General features: G+C 40.0%; 1 protein-coding gene across 1 annotated transcript in view; it reads right to left on the bottom strand.

The window, feature by feature from the left end:
• The window catches only part of LOC128510252 (cadherin-4-like), a 361255-nt gene that overhangs the window by 5440 nt on the left and 330791 nt on the right, over nucleotides 1-25024 (bottom strand). Inside the window, exons 10-16 of the mRNA XM_053482395.1 lie at nucleotides 19474-19659; nucleotides 18454-18707; nucleotides 12649-12791; nucleotides 6762-6995; nucleotides 5877-6110; nucleotides 2061-2200; nucleotides 1470-1634 (exon numbers count right to left, since the gene is read on the bottom strand). Of these exons, the coding sequence (XP_053338370.1) occupies nucleotides 1470-1634; nucleotides 2061-2200; nucleotides 5877-6110; nucleotides 6762-6995; nucleotides 12649-12791; nucleotides 18454-18707; nucleotides 19474-19659 (1356 nt within the window). The remainder of the gene's footprint in view (nucleotides 1-1469; nucleotides 1635-2060; nucleotides 2201-5876; nucleotides 6111-6761; nucleotides 6996-12648; nucleotides 12792-18453; nucleotides 18708-19473; nucleotides 19660-25024) is intronic.

Genomic DNA, 25024 nt, shown 5'->3' with positions numbered 1-25024 from the left:
TTCACATTCCAGCAGCATTTCCCCTCCAAGTAGAATATTAGCATTTCCGACATTGATGTCAGCCATCATTAATCTAAATTAAAGTAATTGGACTGATGGATTAGCTGGTTTAAATAGTTAGATTTTTGGTTTGAGACACAGAAACAAAAACAGAAACAGATGTTGACCAATAAAATGTCTGCGAAATCGAATCTAGCTGCATAAACACATTTGGCCAAATCTTTTTAACATGCATAGAGATAAAAAAGTGGGGTTCTGGAAGCAAAAATGTAATTTGTGATAGCTGTAGTGAATGTGATTATTAGCAATGATTTATAAACCTTCCAAGACTGAGATTGGTAAATGATGGTATGAGCTCCTGTAGAAGCCATAAATCAGTCTGAAATCAGGTTTGCTTTTTTTTTTTTCCATCCAAGTCCTGGGGAGGTACTATATCACCCACATTATTAAAGCAAAATGTCTCTATAACCATGGAAATCAAGCTCAGTTTTGGAAGTCTTCAAGGCAAAGGACCATGACTATGACACTAAAATGCAACACGCTAAGCCCTTAAAGCTAATTTTAAGAATTTACTCCTGAATTAGGCAAGGTAAAACATTACAGTATAAAGAAAAACAGACTATAATGCTATAAAACTATACAGTGCTGCGGTACTAAAACATGCAAAGTAGATAACCAGTGTCAAAATTGGATGTCTTTTGTTTGGTTTAATACCAAAAGGTGGAAAAACAGGGTGGTATCTAAGCAATTACATTATTCAGCAGATAAAGAGTGATTTTTCATAGCCCAGAAATCATGTTAGAGACACTAATTGCATACAGCAAAATACTGTAGTACCACTGAAAGCAGGTGGTAAAACAGGTGCCCCTAAGTGAACGATAATGGGCCATAATCACTAACTAAGCTCAGCCTTTATTTGTCATATATACACCATTGCATTACATACATTTCTTTATTCTTTGCATATCCCAGCTTTGTTAGTAGGCTGAGGTCAGAGATCAGCCATTATACGATGCCTCTGGAGTAGCCAGAGTTAAGGGCTTTGCTCAAGGGTCCAACAGCGGCAACCTTAGTGCTTGAGCAAACCACTGCCCCATGATGCACTTTACCTTAGTTTTATTACCTTTTTAGTCAAGGTATCTAGTATATCTTTTTCGTTAAGGTATCTTTTAACTTTTACAATGTGCCACAAGGTTGGTTTAAAGAATCCCCAAAGCTGGAAGAGAAACTTCCAGAATCAATGATGTTAGTTTAAAGAATATAATAGTTTTAATAATACAACAATGCACTGTCACATGGCTAGCATGGCCTGCATTAAAACATTTAGGAATATTTTACATGATGCTCTCAAGTTTCCTATGCTTATTTACCATATCAGCATGGTTTATCAGCCTACTGAAGTATTTAGATGATTATTAAACTTAACAGACAAATCCAGTTACTCATTTTTTTTAAATCAGTGAGTGTACCTCGTTAATGAAATCTCCAATGTCTCCAGGGTGTGGCACCATGGGCCGTAGTGGATACTGTGACTCCGGCACCACGGGTCTCTCGTCCACCCGTCGGACACCAGTGGGTTTTCCCATGATGTGCTCCAGGGAGTCGGGCTGCTGCAGCTGACTCAGGTCATAGTCCTGCAGATTAGCACATAGATATGCTAAAGACAAACCCACACCACATCAGCAACAGCATGCCACAGTCAGAGCTAATATACTCACATTAACCAGCAAGTGTAATTAAGACACAAGAAGTGTGTAACAAGAACATCTGCAGCTATTATCAGTCCAAACCAGCTCCTTCCCTCAAGCCAGGTGGAATGGTAATATTGCTCTAATTTGGCTATAGACCTCATGTAAAGCCAGCAACGATTTCTAACACATAATGACCTCAAAATAAACTAGCATTTTGTTGGTCACTAAATACTTAGCCAGATAATGCTAGAAATATGATAGTTTCGTTTATTTTGCTGCCTATTAAATATACAAATCTACATAGCGATATCAGCCACGAATTGATTGCTACTATATTAAGCACATTTCTAGGATCAGAGCTCCAGTCACCTGGTCCTCCTCGCCTCCTCCTTCCTCATCATATTTGAGGATGTTGTCTCTGACATCATCCTCGGGGTCGATCAGCAGCTGTTTGGTCTGTCTTTCCTTCTCTTTCCTCTTCATCCAAACCACAAAGAGCAAAACCATGCCTACAGTACAGAAAACACACATGGCCAGGGTAAAAAAAAATAAATACTTTACTGCCATTGTAGAGATAGCCGGCACTGCTACAAAGCTGCTTTATAGAAATCCCTAATGAAAACGCCAGAGGTGACAACGAAGACGACATGAGGGAGAAACCATGAAAAGAACCAGATACAAAAAAGGGAACTCAGTGTCTTCTGGGTCACATCGAATTGTAAGATTGTAAGTCGTTACAGCATACAGGTGTAGCAGAGTAAGCAGTACTGAAAGTGTGTTGAAATGATGTTATGTAGGAACAGACTGTGAGCCCTGGAAAAAGCATTGGACAGTCTGTTTGATTACACAACAGTTCTAAGACAGCTTTGAGAATGTACTCTATTTGGATTAGATACATTTCCAAGCAGCCAAAACAATAAAAAATGTATGAGTCTTCCAAGGTTTGCCCATTAAATGTGCTACTTCTAAAAATGAAATAGCCAGTGCAGTGTGTCCCCTACATACGAACGAGTTTCATTCTGAGAGCTTGTTCGTAAGTCCAATTTGTTCATAAGTCCATAACAAACAACATCCTAAGATCTAAGATGAGTGTGAGTGTGCACTGCTCATTACTAAAGAGAATAAGTTTAGCGAGGTAGCTAATTACAGCAACAACATGGAAACACTTCTTCTACTAAACGCACATTCAGTTCTGGTCTATGAAGTGTCACTTTGTTGCGTTATTTGGTAGTACCAGGTGGGCACATTAATAAACCTTTGTCTCTTATACTACTGTTTATTGGATGGTATTCAGTTTGCCACTGAATACTGAAACAGGTACAGTGCACGTTTGGTCGAAGTCTCATGAATGGTTGAGGAGGAGTTGCGGATAGCAGATTTGATCCAGCTTGCTCATGTTTATCTTCTGAAAAAGAAAAGAGCTACCTGGTGCACATCTATGCTTCCTAATAAAGCTTTTTTGAAGGTTTGGCCAAATTCCCATGAATGGTTTTAGGTGGAGTTGAAGAAAAGTGTGTCGCCTATGTGTTGCAGGGTGGCAGCACAATCATCCAACTAATATGTTAGATGGATCAAAAAATCCTTTAATATTGCCTCATAAAGACATAATACAGGAAACCAATTTTGCTTGATGATGTTAATAGATAAACGTTGGTATTAAATGGAGAATTTAGGTGTTTCATGGGGCTTAGAATGAATGCTGATGTGTAATAGTGAACATTAGTGTTGACCAGGAAAACTCTCATTTGTTAGTGTTCTTTTTTTGTGATGAATGTTGGTGCTAGAAGGTAAATGTTGGCTGTTATATATTTTTTTTAAAGAATATTGGTATTTAAAGCATATTAATGTGTAATTCTTGGTTATTCTTGAACAGGAGACTATTGGTCTATAATGAAAATGGTATGTGGTAGTGTTTAATAAGTACTGTATGATGTTTAATGGTGAAAGTGTGTCATAGTGCTTGCTGGTGATTGAAGAATAATAGTGGTTAATGGGGAATGTTGGTGTTTGATGGAAACGTTGGTGCTTCATCTGTAGTAAATAATGTTTATTTGGAAACATTAATGGAAGGTCCCACTTGCTGGAGAGTGATGGTAGTCAATACAGAATGCCTCGATTTATAAGACGGTGCTGATGATTTGATGAAGTGTGTGTTCGTGAATGTTTAATGAAAGCCTTGGGGAATTTAGGGGAACTTGTTGGCGTTTAGCTGGTGTTGAGCATCTCTGTGCTCAGGGTTAACATTTGTTATTATCCCTAGGCTTACCTTACAGCTACAACATCTTGAAAATATCAAATATTTTACACATCTCCGAACATCAGAGCTGTATAAAATCCACTCCCATACAGAAATACCTTCCCCACAGAGAAGAACGTGATGTTCCAGCCAGTGCTAGGTAAATGTTTTATAAATATGACCAGATGAGCAGGTCTCTCATGTATAGAGAAAAGGAAGTCTTACACTTCTTCACCACCTGCCAAAATTTTCACTATTGCATGCCTCAGGCCAAAAAAGAAGTCTGGCCTTGTGCTTGTTTGGAGTAGCAGGGTTTTAACCCCAGGGTGAAAAAAAACAACCTGGAGGTGTGAGTAAGGTTCAGCTACAGTTAGTTACACCAACAGAGCTGGAGTGCAGAAGAAATACAATTCAGTGTTAGAGAAGACATGTTATTAAAAACAAAAAAGGGATAAAGAAATAATAGTTTTTTCCAGGTTTCGTTTCATGCCAGGATGTGCTGATCTACTTTTTAGCCTTTGGGTTCTAGAGAGTATTTTTTGGGGGAAGAAAGTGAACAGTGTACATGGTGTACTTTTTCTTTCAGAACTTTCAAATTTAAATATCATCTAAAAATGGTTTGGTAGTAGGAATGTAGCTGGTTATGAATGCATCATTCAGAATGAACAGACATTATGCTCTAAACAGATGGAGGCTCATTGTTCAGGGTTTTTTTTTTTCTTTCTTTCTTAGGAATTTTCCCAGAAATGTTCCCAGGGCATCTGCTTGAGACTAGAGGTGTGCACTGGAACTGGTATCCTGCAGGTTGGCGTTTTTGGTGTCAACAGCATCGGACAACCTAAGAATGGGAAGTTACTCATATCATTCAGATGAGTGATAATAAAACAAAAAGCTAGAAGATATAAAAATATCAGTTTAAAGTTTAACAGTTGCGTTAGTTTCTAAAATGTCATACATTAATATTTCTGTTTTTGTGTTCGAATATAAGTTGGCACAGTGGTGTAGTCGTTATCACCATGGCCTCAGACCTTCAAGATCAAGGGTGTGTGGTGGATTTCCTCTGGGACCTCTGGTTTCCTCCCACAGTCCAAAGACATGCAAAGTAGTAACTGGCATTTCCAAATTGTCCATAGTGTATGACTAAGTGTGTGTGTGTACTTGTGCCCTGTGATGAGCGATGGACTGGCACTTGATCCTCCCCGATTGTGTCCCAAGTCCCCCCCAGGGGACTCTACGACCCTCTTCAGGATAAGCAGAATAGAGAATGAGTAAGTGAGAAAGTGATAGTGTGTGAAGATGTTAGATTTGTTATTGTGAATAATACAGTACAATACGTGTTGCTCTTGGAGACCTTTCGGAATAAGCTACAAACTGAAATAAACCCCTTACAGCAGAGGTTAGAACAGATGTCACAGCCAAGATTTATTCTATTAAAATGAGGCATTGATTTTTTTAGCAGCAATCTTTGCACTCGGTTTGAATTTCTGATCAAAATATCAGAACTGCATTGGATGGAGTCAGAATATCCAATAGAAAAGAATCATCAAAACTCCAACACTACTACAGTGGGCTGTCCCACAATGCAGGGCATTCAAGATAGATGAGGTGCTTGTACTGTGTGAGTCAGTTTCATGAATCATATAACAAGGACGAACCCAACTGTGGAGCTGAGCCCAACGGTTTCGGGGTTGAACAGAGCTTGGTGGTTTTTCTTTTTCTGATCATCAGCTCACGAACTGGAATGTCACCAGGGAAATTATCTGTGCTGGACTTTTGTCTATACATACCCAGAAACTTATAAAACGTATAGAGTTTATAAAGGTGTCCTACTGTATATAAAAGTGACACCAAACTGGTTGGAAAAACTTCCTTGTAAATTAAAAGTAATGAATATTTGGAGATAAAAATCAAGTAATGAAGGTCTCAGAACGAGAACAAAAAATACTCACTAAGAAGTATAATAATGCAGATCAGGATGGCGATGATGGCACCCGTGCCCAGGCCCGCCGCTGCTACGGCACCGAGAGCAGTGCAGTCGCCATGTTCATCACACGGACACACCTTCACCTTAATAACCGAGCGATTGGAGAGTGGCGGGTTACCCGAGTCTGACACAGAAATTGGAACCTCGTACACTCCCGATTCCAGGAACTGGATTCTTAGACTCAGACGTGCAAAGTCTCCTGTAGACAAGATGGAATTTGTTAGAAGTGCTTTATCGTATAGTAAATACAAATACGGTTACGGTTCATTTGTAGTTGTTGGGGTATGGGTTAAGGTTACGGGGGGTTTATTGATTTGGCTTTGGGGTGGGCATTAGGGGTTGGATTTGTAATATTAGGAATATAGGTTACAGGGTAGTAGTAGGTAATTGGGGATTAGGGTTGCATTTACAGATTTGGTTTAGAGGTTTGGAGTTAAAATATGCGATAGTATCTTAGAGTTTAGGTTCATTTGTAGAGCTTTGGTTATGGGTTAAGGTTATGATTTGGAAAAAAGTAATGAGTGAGTTATAGGGTCACTTGGGGGGTTAGTTATTAAGAGCTTTGGATTACGTTCAAGAGTTCTATGTTCACGGGTTGCGTTTGAGCATTTTGGTTGAAATTAAGGGTAAAATTCTGGAAATTTTGGATGGTTTGGATTAGGGTTAATGCTTTAGAATTTGGATTTGGCAATGAGGTTAGAGGTTAAAGGTTAAGGGTTTGTTTTTAGGGACTTGAGGTGGTGACTTTTGGTGGTGAATTATCATAAAATCCTGGAAAGTAATAAGTGGTGGAAGTGGTGCTACTACGCTTTTTATACTACATTAATCAGACAGTTCATGCATTCCTCACCGTTGATTCGTGAGACGGTCCAGTTCCGCCTGATGATGGAGGGGTGAAGAGGCAGCTCGAAGACGAAGGGTCCGACATTGGGATCGGTGTCTGCATCCACAGCCGTGATGTTCACAGAGTTCATGTGGGATCTTTCACAGATCTGGGCGTCGTGAGGAACGAGTGACGGAGCGTTATCGTTCACATCGATGAGAAATATCTGCAGCGTTCCTGTGCTACTGGCAGGAGGAGAGCCTGAGAAATGAAATGAGAAAAAAAAGAAAAAGAGTGAGTAAGAAAAAGCTTAGAATTATGAGAGCAGGACTATGATGAGATTTCTAATGATGAGAAAGCTATAATTTTCTGGGAGAAACTCTTATCGCCAGTAAAATAAGCTCATGTTTCTTTCATTAGACTACTTACATGTTGAGATCAGGGTTAGACAGAATATTTAATCACGAGACTACTGAAATGACTGAGTACACCGAGTACACACTCAGTGAATTAATTACTAGAGCTGAGAAATTGAAAAATGAGAATAAAGAAGTAAACTTTCCCTGTGTGTTCATTAGGCCTTTTGTTTAACTTAATGAGCACGTTTGAAATACATAAAATGCTACTAGGGCCTTTCCATAAAAACCTAAAACATAGAGGCTGTCTGTACTGCATCTCAAATGTAACATATACCTACGCACTAAACACAGATAGTAAATTCATCTAATATCATCAAATTTTGTTTTCTATTAACGTTATTTTATACTTCAGAGCTTTGATCATTATTACCATCCTTGGTACTGCGGTAAGACGATTGAGAAAAAAAAAAACTCTAGTGTCAGCGAAGTATTAACAAGCACAAGGCCAGACTTTTTATAGTAATCAAGAAATCTAAAAAGAATAAAGGAGGCATTAAAAATGTTGGAATGTCACACTTTTTCACGCTCCAGCATAACGACTCCCATAAGCATATTGATGGCTTCACGTTTCCACATTTTATTCCTCCTTTTTGCTCGATTTGGAATGTATGATCAGTTCCCTCGACGCTCAATTGAAACTGGAGATAGGGTACTGAATTTCATCCATGGTAAGTGATTAAACATTTAGGTATTTTGGTGAGAATTTTCTCAGGGGTGGGGAGTGAGTGGAAAAACACTGACACTGCCAATCTGGGTGGAAGTAAAATCCCAGGCTAGTACCTATGAAGAGTGAAATTTCCCCAGCAACCCATATCAAGCTAATGCTGTCCAAATTGTACATTAAACAGATTTACGGAATAGTAGTTGTGTAAAGTTTGCACTTACTAAACCCACTCAGGAGGCACTTTATGCACGAGTTGCTGGAGTAATCAAAGCCTTTACGTGTGATACTTGGCCATTTATGTTCTATTTAGTTTGGCAGTGTACAAAATTCTCTCGATCCCTTCACATTCTTTCCAGTTTTGATCTATAGTTGGCAACTTAGGCGGCGCGGTGCTGTAGTGGTTATCACTGTCGCCTTGCACCTCAAGGGTCCAGGGTCGATTCTTGGCCAGGCTCGATTCCTATCTCTGTGTGCATGGAGTTTGCATGTTCTCCCCGTGCTTGGTGGGTTTTCTCCGGGTACTCCGGTTTCCTCCCACAGTCCAAAGATATGCAGGTTAGGCTAATTGGCGTTTTCAAATTGCCCGTATTGTGTGAATGAGTGTGTGAGTGTATGTGTGTGTGCTCTGCGATGGATTGGCACCCCGTCCAGGGTGTACCCTGCCTCGTGCCCTAAGCCTCCTGGGACAGACTCCAGGCCCCCCGCGACCCTAAATACAGGATAAAGCGGTATAGAAGATGAGTAAGTAAGTGAGTAGGCAACTTTTACCTGAAAAGGTGCACGTGTTGAATATTTAATTCGCTTTTTAAAACACAGGTCTGTGCCAGCACTACAGTATAGGTCAATGAAGATAAAAAAAAAAAAAAATTACCAATAGGTATTGGTACTTTTGTAAAAAACATGTGATCATGTGTATCTGTGCGATTCTACTGTATGTGACCCATTTTTTTGTTTTTACATTTTTTGCTCAGTCATGTTTGTATAGTTACAGTACATAGGTTTAAATTGAAATAAAATTGAAAAAGTTTCATATTGCCTATAGTGTGCTGAAAAAGGGATATGTCTTCCTATACTGTATAATCCTGAGTTTATCTATAATATGTTTATTACAAACAAATAATGGCTAAAATGCTCTGGGTTTTAAGGGCTCCATCAAAGATACATTGATTAAAACTGAAAGTAAACGTAGAGGATGTATAGGCACTTTTAGTTCTTAGAGGGTTCTCCTTAACACATTTCCTATCCACCCCGAAAAAGCAAACAAAAAAAAAACCTATTGTTCTTTGATAAACTTTCATGTTTGGTCGAATCAGAAGCTCCACCACGGAGTGTGAGACCTTTGGTGGTTTGGATCCGCCAGCATAAACTCATGAACTCCATCCATACACGGCTGTTGAGCACTTACTGTATCTCCAGGAACTCATCAAAAGTGGAATTCTAAGGTACAAACAATTAGGAACAGTACAGGAAGCTGGGAAGACAGAAGGATGAGGGGAAAAAAAAGAGAAATATAGAGGCAGCAGGAGAGAAGAGTCTGCGTGTGGGTGTAGCAGTTGTTTCTGTGTCAGAGTGTCCACTGAGGCTGCTATTATCGTCTGCCAGTGTGGAATTAACCAAACCCTTTCAGACATCTGTCTCCATTAGTGGACACACACACACGCACGCACGCACGCACACACACACACACACACACGGCTGATAATGCTAAAATCTGGCCTTCTGAGGTAGTACACAGACTGTCTCCGAAATTGGACAGGCAAAATTGAAGAGACAAAACCGAAGCGTGGGTAAGGAAGGAACGAGGTGCTCAAACACACACCCTTAGAGTCTTATGGTGCTTTCACACTTAGTTTGTTTGCGTAAGTCTTCCTGGGACTGTCTGAATGAACCCTAGCGTGACTCGGTTGTACTGAGAATACGATTCGACCCAACTTCAGAAACGACGACAGACCTACAGTCCTGTACATGGGCAAAAAATAAATAAATAAATAAATAAATAAATAAAACACACAGAGGGCTCTGAAATAATAATAAAACAGGGACACATCAAACAGTTACTGTTTACACTATTACTTATTTATTTATTTATTTACAGGGTCTCTGTGTTCTTTTACGCTTTTTGTAAAATATGTTTTTGTCATTTCTGCCCGCGCGTTTGCTGTTTTCTGAACAATAAAAACAGATTCTCCAAATACATTTTCAGCCCCTGGGCCCCTCGCACGACCTTGTGTACAGGTTCGAGTCCAAACCATAAAGTAAACAAAAAAAGACGATCCGTTTATAAGTTTGATTCAGACCCAGTAAGTTTGGTAATACTGTAAGTGAGAAAAGTATTGCTGTGCTGTAAATCTTCTATATACAGTATGTAATTAAATAACGTCTGGAGAGGAAAAAAAAAAAGAAAGTGAAAGAGAAAGAATGAAACTAGCTGGTGTCTTCAGTCATCCACAACGTTTTCATCTGTCAAGGTTTCCAGTCGCTTTTTATTATCTGACTTTCACAGTATTTTTTCCTACACACTGCATGATAGACTGTAAACTCTAGAGAACATAGAAATAAAGGCTTAAACCTACAGTACAGTATATCACTCACGTGCAGGATTTCCATGAGAGAGGAGTGTCGTTTCTGTCTCACACTATCACAGTGTCTGAGGCTAAATTTTACATTTCAATGGAGGCAGAAAAGCCGGGATGATGAACCCAATGGATGATCACACACTCACACCATCACATCTCTTCATCTTGTTTTTTTTTTTGTTTTTTTTTTTGGCATAATGCAGTTGCACCAATTTAGTTTTTGATGATTGAATAAATCAACATTATTATAATAATATCCTCCCAGGCGGTAATGAATGGGAATTTCTGGTAGAAATAACAGTTTACAGATTTCCCATCATATTAACACTGTGACCAATCAGACCTTGGTTTCATGCCTAATGGACACTAAAACCCAAAACAGTGCGGTTGACACTCTCAAACCCACTGTCACTGTAACCAGACCAGAGTTCGACCAGATAATACCAGTAGTCCTGCCCCCAATGCCACTGCAACCAATCCCATCGTAGTTCATAAACCCAGTATACCCACTGGAACCAGGTCACAGTATCTACCTCAATGCCAGTATAAACTATCTGATTGTAATTCCTGCTGTAAATTTCATGGAGACTAGCCTGCCTTCCTGCCCAAATGCTCACTGTAACCAGAACCCAATTTATACCTACAATAGAACCGTAAAGAATAGACATCACCCCCAATGTCACTCTGATAATAAGACCATGGTTGCCACCTTCCAGGAGAGGACAGTTTTTTTTTTTTATTCTCAATGAACTAGAAGCAATCTGACTGTATTTTCAACCCTGAATCCCCCGGTAATTAATTTAATATACTGTAAATGCATTTCCTACCCCAATGAAACTGAAACCAATCCTCTTGTAGTTCCAAACCTCACTGCCCACCAGTCGCCAGGGGAACCGATCTGACTGTAGTCCCACAATGGCACTGTAACCAATCAGTCATCAGTTTTCATCCTCGATGTCACTGTAAAAAATTGGACTCCCACCCTCCAGCGACCACAAAACCAATAAGACAGCGTTTTTTATCCCTAATGTCACTAGAACCAAATCTGACTGTAGTTCCTGCTCCAGTGCCCTCGTAATTAATCTATGGTAACGCTAGTTCCTGCTGAAATGCCGCTGTAATTAATGTAACTGGAGTTCTTGCCCCAGTGCCGATTCAATTAATTTGCTGTGGTCGTAATTTCCGCCCAAAGCTGTTATAATCTGTTCAACTCTAGTTCCTGCCCCAGTGCCACTATACAGTAAAACCAATATGACTGCAGCACATCAGTAACAACATCAACGTAACACCAGCGATAAAAGCTTCCAAAAGATCTTAAAGAAAGAGAAGAACATTCAAGAAAAGGAAGCGTAATGGGTAAAACATTTCCTTTAATCCCTGTTTTCACTACTTCGCTGAAAAAATAAAGGTGAAGATGAAGAAGAAGGAGAAGAAGAGGAAGAAAAGAGGGGGGAATGTAACACACATCACAGGAGCTAGCCATGTCAGTCATGGATGAAAAGCAGCTCTGAGTTTGAGTAAACACTGCACTGGACGAGCCCGATAACACACAGGGGAGATGAGCTTGTGTGTGTGTGTGTGTGTGTGTGTGTGTGTGTGTGTGTGTGTGTTTACGTGTATATGTGTGTTAATGTGTGCGTGTCAGCTGTGATTGGGGTTTTGCTTGGCTAAGCGTGGGTTTGTTTGGGAAAGAAAAACAACCACGGACAGACTTATTATACAGCAAGAGAGAGAGAGAGAGAGAGAGAGAGAGAGAGGGAGAGAGAGAGGAATTACAACACTCCCTCCTTCCTGTGCAACTGGGGAGAAAGAAGGAGTGAAAAGAAGTGCATCATTAACAAGCATGGTTCTTCTTTTAAGACTCTACAAGTAAGGTTTGAGCAGATATAAAAATTGACTGAGATGTACAGACAGACATAAAGAAGAAAAGTGAGACGGACAGACAGACAGACAGGAAGACTGAGTGAAAGATACTCAAACATACTGTAGTCATAGAAGATGACTGAAGGCCAGAAAGTAGAGACGGCTAAACAGACAGACAGACAGACAGACAGACGGACGGACGGACAGACAGACAGACAGACAGACAGACAGATGGACGGACGGACAGACAGACAGACAGACAGACAGACAGACAGACAGACAGACAGACAGACAGATAGACGGACGGACAGACAGACAGACAGAGCGGAAACGGGCAGCTGAAATCTGGAGGTCGGTAGAATATTTCTTCTTTTGCGAAACCAAACACTCACCGTTGTCAGCAGCGAGGAACGTGGCTTCATAGATGTTCTTCTTGACATGAACAGATTCTCTGTCCAGCACTGCCGTCGTGGTGATCTGACCGTTTGTTCCGTTGATGGAGAGCCAGTTAGCCGGATCCGACAACTTGAGATATCTAAACAACGTAAATACAATCCGAAAATAACAATGAAACATTACTGCATTTAAGAATCAGACCATAACTCAGTGTCAGCACACTTTATACTCCAGAGCTACAACATGTAAGGTTCTTGACGAATCTAAAAGCAGGAGCACTATTGGGCTCCTCACTCTACCAGTAGACTAGCGTAACACTAGGATCGCCCAGTAGATTGTAGATGCCTGAAGCGAGCATCATCACAGTTACTGTACATTCCTTCTCATATCCCATTTAAAACAAAACTAATGATAAATCTTTACAAATGTCTAATCTGTGTATGCTTTATACAACCTTTAAGCTTTTTTAATTAAAGTCCCAGGCCAGAACTTAAAGCGGATGCTATAAATCCCTACATATTGTGTTAGCATCAATAACAGGCCTACGGTGCTTTGGCAATTTCCGCCTGGTGAGAGTTTTGCATATTAAACAGCGGCATGACGACCAGATTAATGACCGCCCAATAACGGATCTTAATCTCCATCGCTCCTTTGAAGCACCACTTCTGTTAATTAATTTGCAGATGTGCGCAAGATTTGTGGCGACCGCTATTTAAAAACGACTATTTAAAAACGGGACAGAGATAAGGAATGTACTGGCTCTCGGGTCATGTTTAGAAGGCACCCTGTGACAGATTCGGTGACAAGCTGTTAGCAAATGACATTATTTCGGCTGCAGTGTCACTTTTGGGACATAACACTAGCCGAAGGTAAAAATGTGTGTGTGTGTGTGTGTGTGTGCAGACAGGACAGCGGTGTGAACATTAGAAACCTTGGACAGCAGTGCTGAAAAGCTAATTAGCGTGCAGTTTGAGGAGAAAGTCACACCGGTGTTAGATGGGACAGATATTTGGAGTTAATTGTCAGGACGAACAGTGTGTGGACAGAGTCTACTTTGTCTTGCACTGAGCTGTGATGAAGATTTCAAACATTTAGTTTAAAAACCAGACACGGGAGGCTGAGACAAAAGCCTTGGCTGCTATAGGTATAGCTAGCTGACAGCTCATTATTTTTGGTGCTTTATATACTATATATACACACACTGATACGCCATAACGTTACATTAAGCTCAGTATTGTGTAAGTTCCCCTTGTGTCACCTGGACAGCTCTGGCCCCCTGGGGCATGACTCCACAAGACCTCTGGGGGTGTGCTGTAGTGTCTGGCACCGGGACGTTAGCAGCGGGTCATTTGGGTGCTGGGGGTTGCGAGGTGGGGCCTCTGTGAATCAGACTTGTTTGTCTGGCGCATCCCTTTGGACGCACTGGGTGCTCTGAACCCTTTCTATCATGGCCAGTATACAGTGCATCTAAAGAGATGCGCCAGACAAACAAGATCTCAGGAGGTTGAATAAGAATTAATTACTTTAACTATGGGTAAAGTTTTTCTTTTAGTTAAAGTGAAATACTTTTGGATGGAATTGATGGGAAAATAAAAGTACAGTTCCTTTACACAACTTCCCTCCATTAGTTTCACATCCAAATTCAATTTAATTATATTCATTACTTTTATGGAGCATTTTTTAACAAAGAACCATTACCACAAAGCAGCTTTACAGTAATAAAATTCCAGAGATATATTCAAAGTGTTAAAAAATATATAGATTTATAAACTTTTATCTTTTTTGTCTTTGTGCAAGCCAGATGTGATGATGGTGGCGAAAAAAAAGAAGAAAAAAAAAACCTCCCTGGAACAAGATGGGGAAGAAAACTTCAGAGGAACCAGACCCTATAGGGAACTATTAAAATGAATCTTTTCTATAACTATAGATAGCCATAACGTCAAATACGCAATGTGTCTTTGTTAACACGTCCACTTGTCCACTTTGTTGAGGTTGCCAAGTGTTCACTGATGGGTAGAAAATTGTTCATGGCAAATTCAGTCTTAAAACTGATCAGATCGACTGCAGTCCTCATTAAAAGGTTTGTATCAAGTGCGGTCCAGAGCCATCTTGATGATTTCCAAGTGGAACTGTCCTTAGTTATCACATCATATCATCGCTTACATAATATGTGGCATGAAGTGCTATCCAAGAGAAGAGAACTTCAGGATGGATCAGGTACGTCTGGAGAGCCACCAGTGCAACTGAAACCAAACCTTTGTAGGTTCCAAAACTTCTGACTGTAACCAGTCCACAGGTCATTCCCCAATGCCAAGGTAAGAAAAAAAAAAATGACTGAGGTTCCCTCAATACCACTTAAACCAATCTGACTGAAATAGGAAACTAATTATATAACAGGTAATGTGTTTTAGCTAATATGAACTCCAACTTGTTGAGGTTGACAACTTTTCATTGATAGAGAAAACCAAGGGGTAGCTGGAGAATCAGGGGTAGCTCAGTGGTACTTAAAACCACCACCACCACCACCACCAGGCATTGGATTGTTGATCAGAAGGTTGCAGGTTCAAACTGCAGCACCACCAAATTGCTAGTATTAGGCCTGTAACCCTCAATTGCTCAGATGTGTAAAAAAAAGGATAAAAACCCTTGATGAGGGCATCTTGTAAATGTAAAACCATGTCTCCATTGGTCCTAAACTTGTCCTATGGTTTAGTCCTACAACTGCAGTCATCAAGGCATCATCAATGTTTATTTCAAATGCAGTCCAGAGCCATCTTGATGGTTTCTAAGTGGAACCATCCTCAGTTATCACTTAGCAGCAAGAAGAAGTTTCTATGAGAAAAGACATTTCGGGTAGATCAGGTAGGTCCGGAGAGCAATTGGAGGAAGATTGGAATCAGGTGGCCGAGGTCCAATTTATTCCCCTAGATATACTAGTAAACATCCCAACACCTGACTCTGTGGATAATAGTCTTTGCCTTGATTTGAGATTCTGCACATCCGCCACCTGTCACGTGACACATGGGTCTGGTTTGTGGCTGTCATAAATATGGACGCCCTGCGCACATAGTTTATTGGACAGATGTCCATTGTCAGGTGATGTGTGTAAAATATCCCTAAAAAATGTTCCAATCTCAGCATACATTAACTGTTGGATGTTTGTCTCTGACATCCTGTTTCCAACAAAACTTTATGTACTATTCTGCAATCTGTAAAAACTTGACTAGGACGTATATATAGTTTTAAGTTCCTGCTTCCAATAAAGAGCCTCATTTGGCCCTGAAAAATGCCTGAAGTTGCCAAGTAATTACTTCCCGAACACCATTTTTCCTCCTGTGTCAGCTTCTTCACTAACAAGCAGCTCGAGCGCAGTGTGTTTGGCAACACGGATGCCACTTATGTCATTGTTTTGTCATTTTTCATACGATATAACAGCTTTTCGGATGACCCGAGACAGCCGTGGAATCCCATTATTAAACTCGACCAGTGTGACTTAAATTGGATGGTATTATTATTTTTTATGAAAAATACTTTCACATGAATATAATTCGATGTTGATCGACATTTAGAGCGGAACAGCTTATGGAATTATAGAGCAACACAACTTAGGGTAAACATTACAGGAGGACTGTTATAAATAATAATGTCGGCTATTATTATTATTATTATTATTATTATTAATGTATTTATTTTAAAGACTTTGTCTTTATATTTAAGTAATAAGGAGTTCCTCCAGGTACTCCGGTTTCCTCCCACAGTCCGAAGACATGCATGTTATTAATTGGGTTTCCCAAATTGCCCGTAGTGTGTGAATGTACTGTAAACTCTATGTATATGTGTGTGACCTGTAATGGATTGGTACCCTGTCCAGGGTGTACCCCGCCTTGTGCCCTCTTGGGGTCTCTTGGGATAGGCTCCAGGCCCCCCACGACCCTGCATACAGGATAAAGCGGTATAGACTATGTGAGTAAGTGAGTCAATGATTTAAGTAGCAAAAAAATGAAATGTTTTACTTTTTATAATGTATGTATATTTCAATTTCTACTCTTTTTTTCTTCCATACTGTGGACGTACTTTTAGATCTATTTGGTCTTTTTGATGCCCATTCATTAAATTCATTAAAACCAAACTCTGGATTCTTCCAGGAACAAGTAGATTTGAGATCATGAAAGACTTTCGCTACACTATATAGACAAAAGTTTGTGCACCCCTCACCATCATTCTCATATATCCTCTTTGAACATCCTGTTCCAAGCTTTTTTTTCGCCCTATGCTGCTACGGTATCATGTGCTCCACTCTTGCCTTCTCTCTTGCAGAGGCTTTCTACTAGAAGAGTGGCTGCCAGGATTTGTGTTCGTTTGCCTTCATGGGATTTGCTACAAGAACATTAGTGAGGTCAGGTGCTGATGCTGGGATGTCGAGGAGGCTCCAGTTCCAGTTCATCCCAAAGGCGATGGTTGAGTGGGTCTGAGTTCAGTCAGGGCTCTGTGCAGGACACTCGAGTTCTTTCGCTCCGACACACTCTTTAACACACCGTGTCTTTACGGAGCTGGCTTTGTGGATATTTCAGGGACTTTGTCATGCTGAAACAGGGTTGCGCCTCTTAGTGAACACATCGACAGCATACAAAGACATTGCGTGCTTCAGATTTTGTCGAAAGCAAAAGCTTGCAAAAGATGCATGTGGTGCCATGGTGACAGTAGGTGTCCATGTCCCTTTAGCCACATAATGAAAGTCCATTTCAGATTTACAAAATGCATAAGAAAGGACCGTCTTCGTAGTGGAATTACATCATAATACTAATATCAAGAAGACATTATTCTTCCTTTTATCCTTCATCAACTATATTTGTCTTTTTTTTTTTTGTCATTTCACGCTTAAACTCAGAAAAAAAACACTCCTAATTTCCTTTCCGTCCGTATATTTCGTAGCAGTATGAGGACGTTTTTAACATATGTTTGTGTCAAGCTCGCAATTTTAAGAAGTTATCTTCCAGATGGTGGAGAAAAACTGAAGTAAACTATTATCTTAAAAGATATGCAAATAGGAAATTCAGAGAGAGAGAGAAAGAGAGAGAGAGAGAGAGAAAAACAGAGAGAGAAACAGGCCAGCTGGTGATTGCGGCATCTTTCTAAATTATGATGTACACCCAATTTACTCTCATTAGCAGGCAAATTAACTGGTAAATTTGTTTAGACCACATCTCCCTCAGAGAGAGAGGAGGGAAAGCCAGAAGAGAAATGAGGATGAGCCGAGGCGAGGGCAGGGAGTGGACAGTGCAATGAAGTGTGCAAAGGGATAAAGGGACACAGCCTTGTCTTTCAGGGTACACACTAAAATCTGTGCCATGATGTGCAAAATCAACTCCCTATCTCTGTCTCCGTCTCTCTCTCTCTCTCCCATGCCCACACACACACACAGACAGGGCTGTTATTGACTCTGTCTGGCACCAGTTTCGCACTGATTGGCCTCACAGAAGCAAATACACCAGAGTTTAAAGTAAGACGACGCCAAACAGTGGCTCGTCATGAATTTGGCCATGGAGACACAGACAGATTTAATGACAAGCTAAGTCGCTTGTAACCGATTTCAGACCAATCACTCATGCAGATGTCTGCAAATATTGGATTATAGCTTTATCTCTGGCTCTGGACTCTAATTATGATTCTTAGATTGGTGTAATAAAATCTGCACTTAGTTCACGCACTAGTCGTCTATCCGGTCCGTCCCTACTGTACGTACGTTATCATGCTAATGCAATAAAAAAATCTCCCTGGTGAGAGTTTGTAGAACATTTTACCGTATGCTTTGCTGCATAAAGGTGTCCGGGTCTCGCGCAGTGAGCGTGGTGATGATGGTGCCAGCGGGAACTCCTTCCTCAAATCGCACCATTTTGGGGTTCTCTGGGAAAACCGGTGCCTCGTTGACGTCCTTTACGGAGACGGTGACCCCGGCGGTGTACTGGAGAGACGATTGGATCCCATCAGCCAGAGGAGCCTGATTGGAGACCACCACCGTCAACATGAACGCTCGATTCATCTCAAAGTCCACCGGCTAAAGAGACAGGCGGAGACATAGAGAGACATAGTGGACACATTAAAAACATTAAACATTTTTACATTTTCTCCACCCGAGCTGAAGTGACTGTATAAAAACGATAGCGAACGCTCGTGTTGAACGCGGTGCACACACTTACAGAGGTAACCCCAGGGTGTCCCGAATGTCTCCATACATAGAGGGAATTAACATAATTAAGCAATTACACGCAGAATGTGTAATGAGATGTGACGAGACGTGTGCATGGTGAGTGGCAGAGATGACTGAGTGTGTCTTTACCAGGAAATTAGAAGCAATCATGCAGAATGTGTTTTGTAAATAAGTTCGCTGAAAGGTATTCATTTCTCCTATATAAATGGAGACTTTTTGGACACCCCACAGTGTGTTAATTAAACATCACACCCTTAGGCGTCACTGTCCTACCTAAGCGACTGTTACGCTTGAAAATTGTGACAAAACCTTTCTCGGAGCACAGAGTGCTGTCGAACTTTGATTATACAACCTATAACAGCCACTCTCCCCAACACACACACACACACACACACACAACTAATGAGCCTGATGCATCTCTCGGCAGATGCTATACTTACTAAGCACTAATGAGAACAGCATGGCCAATTTAAACCTTTCACTGTTGTTTGTTTCACACTTTTCTTGTAGTAAAAGGTGTTAGAGGACTCGAAGTGAGGATAAAGACAGAGCAGGAGGGCTGTGGGCCATGTGAATTGTGTGTGTGTGTGTGTGTGTGTGTGTTTGTGTGTACCTTCACCACAGTGAGCATGCCATCGTTGTTCTCCGGATTTGTCCGTATGGTGAAGTGGCGTCCGGTGTCGCCGTTGACGACGCGGTACACGGCGTTCCAGTTTGGCGTCCGGGGCTCGTCCTTATCGACGACTGAGAGGTTCGCTACCACCACGTTCACGCTGTTCTCCATTACCTCGCCCGTGAACTGCCGACGGAACAGAGAGAAAGAGAGAAAATATAAAAATTTGATTTTAATGTAATAGATTTGGGAAAGAGAGAGGCCCAGAAAGACTGAGATATAAAGAGAGAAATACAATTTGAGAGAGAAAGAGAGAGAGAGAGAGGTCCTTTCCTTTATATGTGCAGGAGTCCAACATGATCTGGACTTTTTTTGAAGTTAAGCAACATTTTTAGAAAAGGCAAATACATCATTTTCCTGCTTTTCAACACACTTTGTCCATCTGACCATCAACAAGCTTTCGTATTCCGTCTTTAAAAAGTGTTGTGCTGCGAGCCACGAATGCACTGCTCTCTTCAGGTCTTTATCAGGAGTGAATCTTTGTCCTCGTAGGGCTGCTTTCAGGGAACCAAACAGGTGAAAGTCTGATGGAGCGGGGTAAAGTGCGGGAGAAAGTGTGCAGACGTGTATCATCATGAACCTCTGAAGTTTAATCTTCAGCTCTTCAATAAGTGTCTCACCCTAACGAGCACTGCCGATTGTCGTACCTTTTTCCTGATTATGTTCCAATACTTTTGACCCTTAAGAATCTCAGAAAACTGTAAGCATTGATACATTTTTCCAGAGGATGGTTGACTTTTGAACTTTTTTTTTTGGTTGGTGATTGAGGACGTTTCCGTTCCATACTCGGCCGTTTACTCTCAGGCTCGTAGTGATGAATCCAAATGCTTGTGTTTTTGCTTTCCGGCACCATGTTCGTACACCCTCAGACCACAAAAAATTGATCACAAGTCACTGCACACTGCTCTTCTTTCAGACAAATCACAAGTGGGGGCGTCCATTTTTGTTCGCACCGCAGTTACTAACTAGAACAAACTGATGTAGCACATTAACACTTGTACGGCAGTGACCGGCGAAACGGTAGCCTTGAACAGAACGCGCTGATTAGACAGTCCGGCTAACAGAAGTTTTGAAATAATCGGAGTGCGGATTATTTTTGACTCACCCTCATATAATTTGATAAACACTTCAGAATATACACTTTATGTTTCGAATGTAAATAGAGCATTCAGTAGAGCGTGTACTGCTTATAAATAAAAACATTGAAATGTATAGAAACACACACACACACACACACACACATTTACACTTTCACACTGCCGTAAGTCTGAAACACTTTCTGATATCACTGGATGCAAGAAACTTCCTGAAAAGTTTTATGTGCTATATTCAGCCTCAAATCTCTCTCTCTCTCTCTCTCACACACACACACACACACACACACACACACACACACACACACATACAAACACACTTTACAAAGACACGGCTGTTTTTATCTCTGTGACGTCCTTTTGTCCAGATCAGCATGTCTGTTTGAGAAGCCCTTTAGCATTCATAAGCTAGTTTGCTACAAAGGCTAGTCGATTTACGTAGAAGCAAACGTCTCCTAGCTGTTTGCTGCAATTTAATTTAAATAACGCTCTTACTGTACTTGGTAGTTTATTTTAGAAATGCACAAACAGCATGTAGTCTAGAGCTTCCTCCATCATTCACATCTGTAGTGAAGGTAAAGATGCTGTTCTCCAAATTGTAGCACAGTTCTCAGTTCTGATTGAGCAGAAGGTGTAAATTTTCTATAACAGCAGCTCAGAAAGTAATGCAGCTGCAAATCCCGGGGTTATAATAATGTCCTCGACCTAATTTGTTAGCATTATGGTAAAAATGCATTATGCAGCTTTCAGATAAATATACTATATATTACCAAGTATATTCAATTCATTACTGGAGTTGTGTACATTAACTTAATTTACAACACTTGTAGTTTATTGTAAATAGCCACTTATACACGTCTGGTAAGATGCTAACTGCAGTACCTTGCGCAATGACAAGAAAGTCTAATCTAATCTAATCTAATCTAATCTAATCTAATTTAATCTAATCTCTCATTCACAATGATTCACATATACTGCATAACAAAACTATGTAAACACCTGACCGTTACACTTTGACATAGACTTTCTGCAAAGAACTTTTAATGTGCCTCTTATTACTCAATGTTATCTTGTTTTACTGTTTGATTTATTCTTGTTTCATCTGGAAGGCGACCTTGGGTGACCAGAAAGGCGACTATATAAATAAAATGCATTATTATTATTACTATTATTTTTATTATTATTGTTGTTGTTATTATTATTATTGTTGTTATTTTTGTGGCATTACAATTCCCCTAAAAGGTCCGAGCCCTTACCCAGCATGACAATGTTTCTGTGAGATCCACAAACCCATAAACATGTCGGACCTCAACCCCACTTAACCATCACCTTTGTGTTAACCTGGAGCTGGAGCCTTCATTACATCCAAACATCAGCACCTAAACTCTCTAATGCTCTTGTAACCGAATGAACACAAACCCACACAGCCACGCTGCGATATCTAGTGGAACGGCTTCCCAAAAGAGAATTTCGAACAAGCATTATAACAGGACTGCGATGTTCAACAAGCTCATACGCACATTATGGGTGTGACTGGTGAGCTGTCTGCATACTTTTAGCCATAGAATGTTTGAGAGAAGCTTTAAGAGTTCCGTGTTAAAGACCAGCTGAAGAACCTTTAATACTTTGACACACCCAATCATTAACTCTATCCATTCTGATTTTTTTGTCCTAATATAAGACAGATCAGAACCCCTATTCACAAAGCTTTTTAAAAAATTCTCTTAGAGAGCTCCTATCTTAGCTTAAAAAGTCCTAGCTGGAAGTCCTAGACTAAAAGTGATTTAGGAAACTTCTCAGAGCAGCTCTGAATAAGGAAAGTACAAAAACCTTTATCTTACGTAGTGAGGAGGTGTTTTTGTGGTTGACCCCGTTGCTATTGATGATGCAGCAATTCAAGGATTGTGATTGGTTGATAAAAAAATAATCCCTGACCTTTGCAACGGTCATGAAATGCACTCCTTGTTAAAAAAAATGAACTACATGATAATAGAACAGACAGTGAAATCATAAGGTTTGTATATAAATGAATTGTATAATCATGACTACATCAATTATAGGCTGAATATCTTTAAAATGTGTCTACCTTTAAAACAACTCATTTCCATACAGTAGTTACTACATTTAAGTTCTTACATTTATTTACCATATTGATTTTATCATTTCAATTAGATTGATGGGAACAAAATGGCTCTGCTTTTTTAAACATGACTGCAGGACAGGCTGTTTAAGTTACACTTTTGGATGGTATGTAGTTAACAATCCAAGAGAGATGGAAGGAAGTAAACCAATAAGAAAACCAGTGTTTACTTTTATGTTTAGTGTTTAAAGAATATTTCTTCTTTTCGCCATTTTGTCCTCTGTTATAGAAACTCTGAAGCCTCTTAAAAGTCCTCCTCTCTACTCTTAACAATTTTTACCTTAGAAGCTGTTTTTTAAGATATTTCGTGAATCGTTTTTATCTTTAGTAAGATTTAGTCCTAAATCTAAGATATCTAAAATATCATAGAATTTTCTTTCTATTTTCTTAGAATTTCGTCACTAGTAGTATTCACTATAGTGAATACGGGCCCAGATTGTTTTTAGGGCTGTCTAAATGCACAAATCTGATGTTTTTCAGATCAGATCTTAGGCTACGTTTACACTGTCAGGTAAATGTGACCCAATTCCGATTTCTTGCTCATATGCGACACATATCAGATATGATGGAAAAAATTGAGTGTCAAGCAGACTTCACCTTCGTCTATCTTGGCTAGTGTGTAGCGCAAGAACCTCCCTTTAAGTATCCGCGATGTTTCAGATGGTACAGTAAGGCAAGTGTAAACACGTGTATCGGATATGAGTCATAGTTGAAAGAACGTGTAAACAGACGGTCAAAAAAATCTGATATAGGCAACAAATCAGAATTGGGCATCGAGACCTGCAGTGTAAACGTAACCTTAGTCACTTCCATATGTGGTCCTAGATTGGATACATACCCGATATGTGGTCATGTGACTTGACTGATCAGCTACTAAAAAGGCTAAAGTGAGGAGTCTGGCTTTCTTCCTTCTTCACAACTTTAGTAACTCAGGTCGTCAAACAGCTCGCCGTCCTCCAGAGCAAAACCCCAGGCAGATTGTTTGCTAAAATGGCATCCATTGGTAGAAATATATGAGCCATCACACGAACCCATCACCTGTTTTAACCCAGATGACGTGAGCAAAGATGCATCTATGTGCATATGCGTGCCATTTCAGAGGACAGACCCGTCCACATTGGAGTCGGATAAAAGTAACTTGTAATTATGAATAATAAAAAACAATCAGAATTGAACAATGTGGCTTGTAATGTGAACGTAGCTTTAGAAACATCCTTTAGATCACAATGCACTTCTTTGGACTGTGTAGGAACAATTAACAGCGTGCTGTTAAAAAAAAAGAAAGAAAGAAAAATAGAAGAAGATATTTGGCTTGTCTTGTCCTGTTTTTTTTTTTTGTTGCTGAAGTGTTTGTGTGTATCGCCATTTGCCTTCGGCTGTGCGCACTAATTACGTCTGATGGCTCACTGTGACACGGTGTGACAGCTCTGAGCCCAATAAGAGAAACCCAACACACTTGTAGTGCACAGTTTCTCTGTTAAAAAAAAAAAAGGGCTCAATAAAGTTTAACAAAGCTGACAAAGTGCTTTCAGCTACACACCACAAATAATGGAACGAAATAGCAGAAGATAGAAAAAGTATAACTCTTTAAAACTTTATGTCAAAGTACATACAGTCGGGTCCAAAAAGCCTGAGTCCGGCATGAAAGCTGCGGGATTTCATCATTTATCAAAAACTAATTCAGTTCTGTCAAAGAAAACTTCTGAAAAATAGGAGGTCATTATTCTTTACGGAGGAGTCGATCTGCCAAAGTGATGCAACTAAATAATCAAGTGAGATGATAAGATAAAGCAGTAATGCACTGCTATTAACGATGCCACTCATGTGACAAATATAAACGTTGCCGTGACCCTTTGGGCTAAATCATCCATGTGTTGTGTGATGCATGTCAGTAATGGTGTGCACACTAGTCTACATACTTATTTTCATTTAGAAATAAATTTTTAATCGATTTTTAAATAACTAAATGCTTTAACATGAAAAGAGTGTTAAAATATGTGTCATTGAAATGATGCTGTGCACAACTATAGTAATATTATACAGTGTTATTAGGGCGTTAACGCATGCGATTAATCCAAAAATTTTAACGCATTATGTTTTTTTTTTAATGCAAATTAATCATATCACCAAGTTTGACCCTATTGGCTTCCCATAATCGCAGCTAGCCGGCTGTGTGTGATAATGGAACGTTTAACGCGGATAATAAGATGACCGAGGAAACATCACCAGTTGTTCTGAATGGCAAGTTTATTTATAA

This window comes from Clarias gariepinus, chromosome 22 (assembly GCF_024256425.1).
Source record: "Clarias gariepinus isolate MV-2021 ecotype Netherlands chromosome 22, CGAR_prim_01v2, whole genome shotgun sequence".
NCBI classification, from domain to species: Eukaryota; Metazoa; Chordata; class Actinopteri; order Siluriformes; family Clariidae; genus Clarias; species Clarias gariepinus.
Note: the sequence above shows the minus strand (reverse complement) of the source record. Positions and strands in the feature narration are given on the sequence as shown.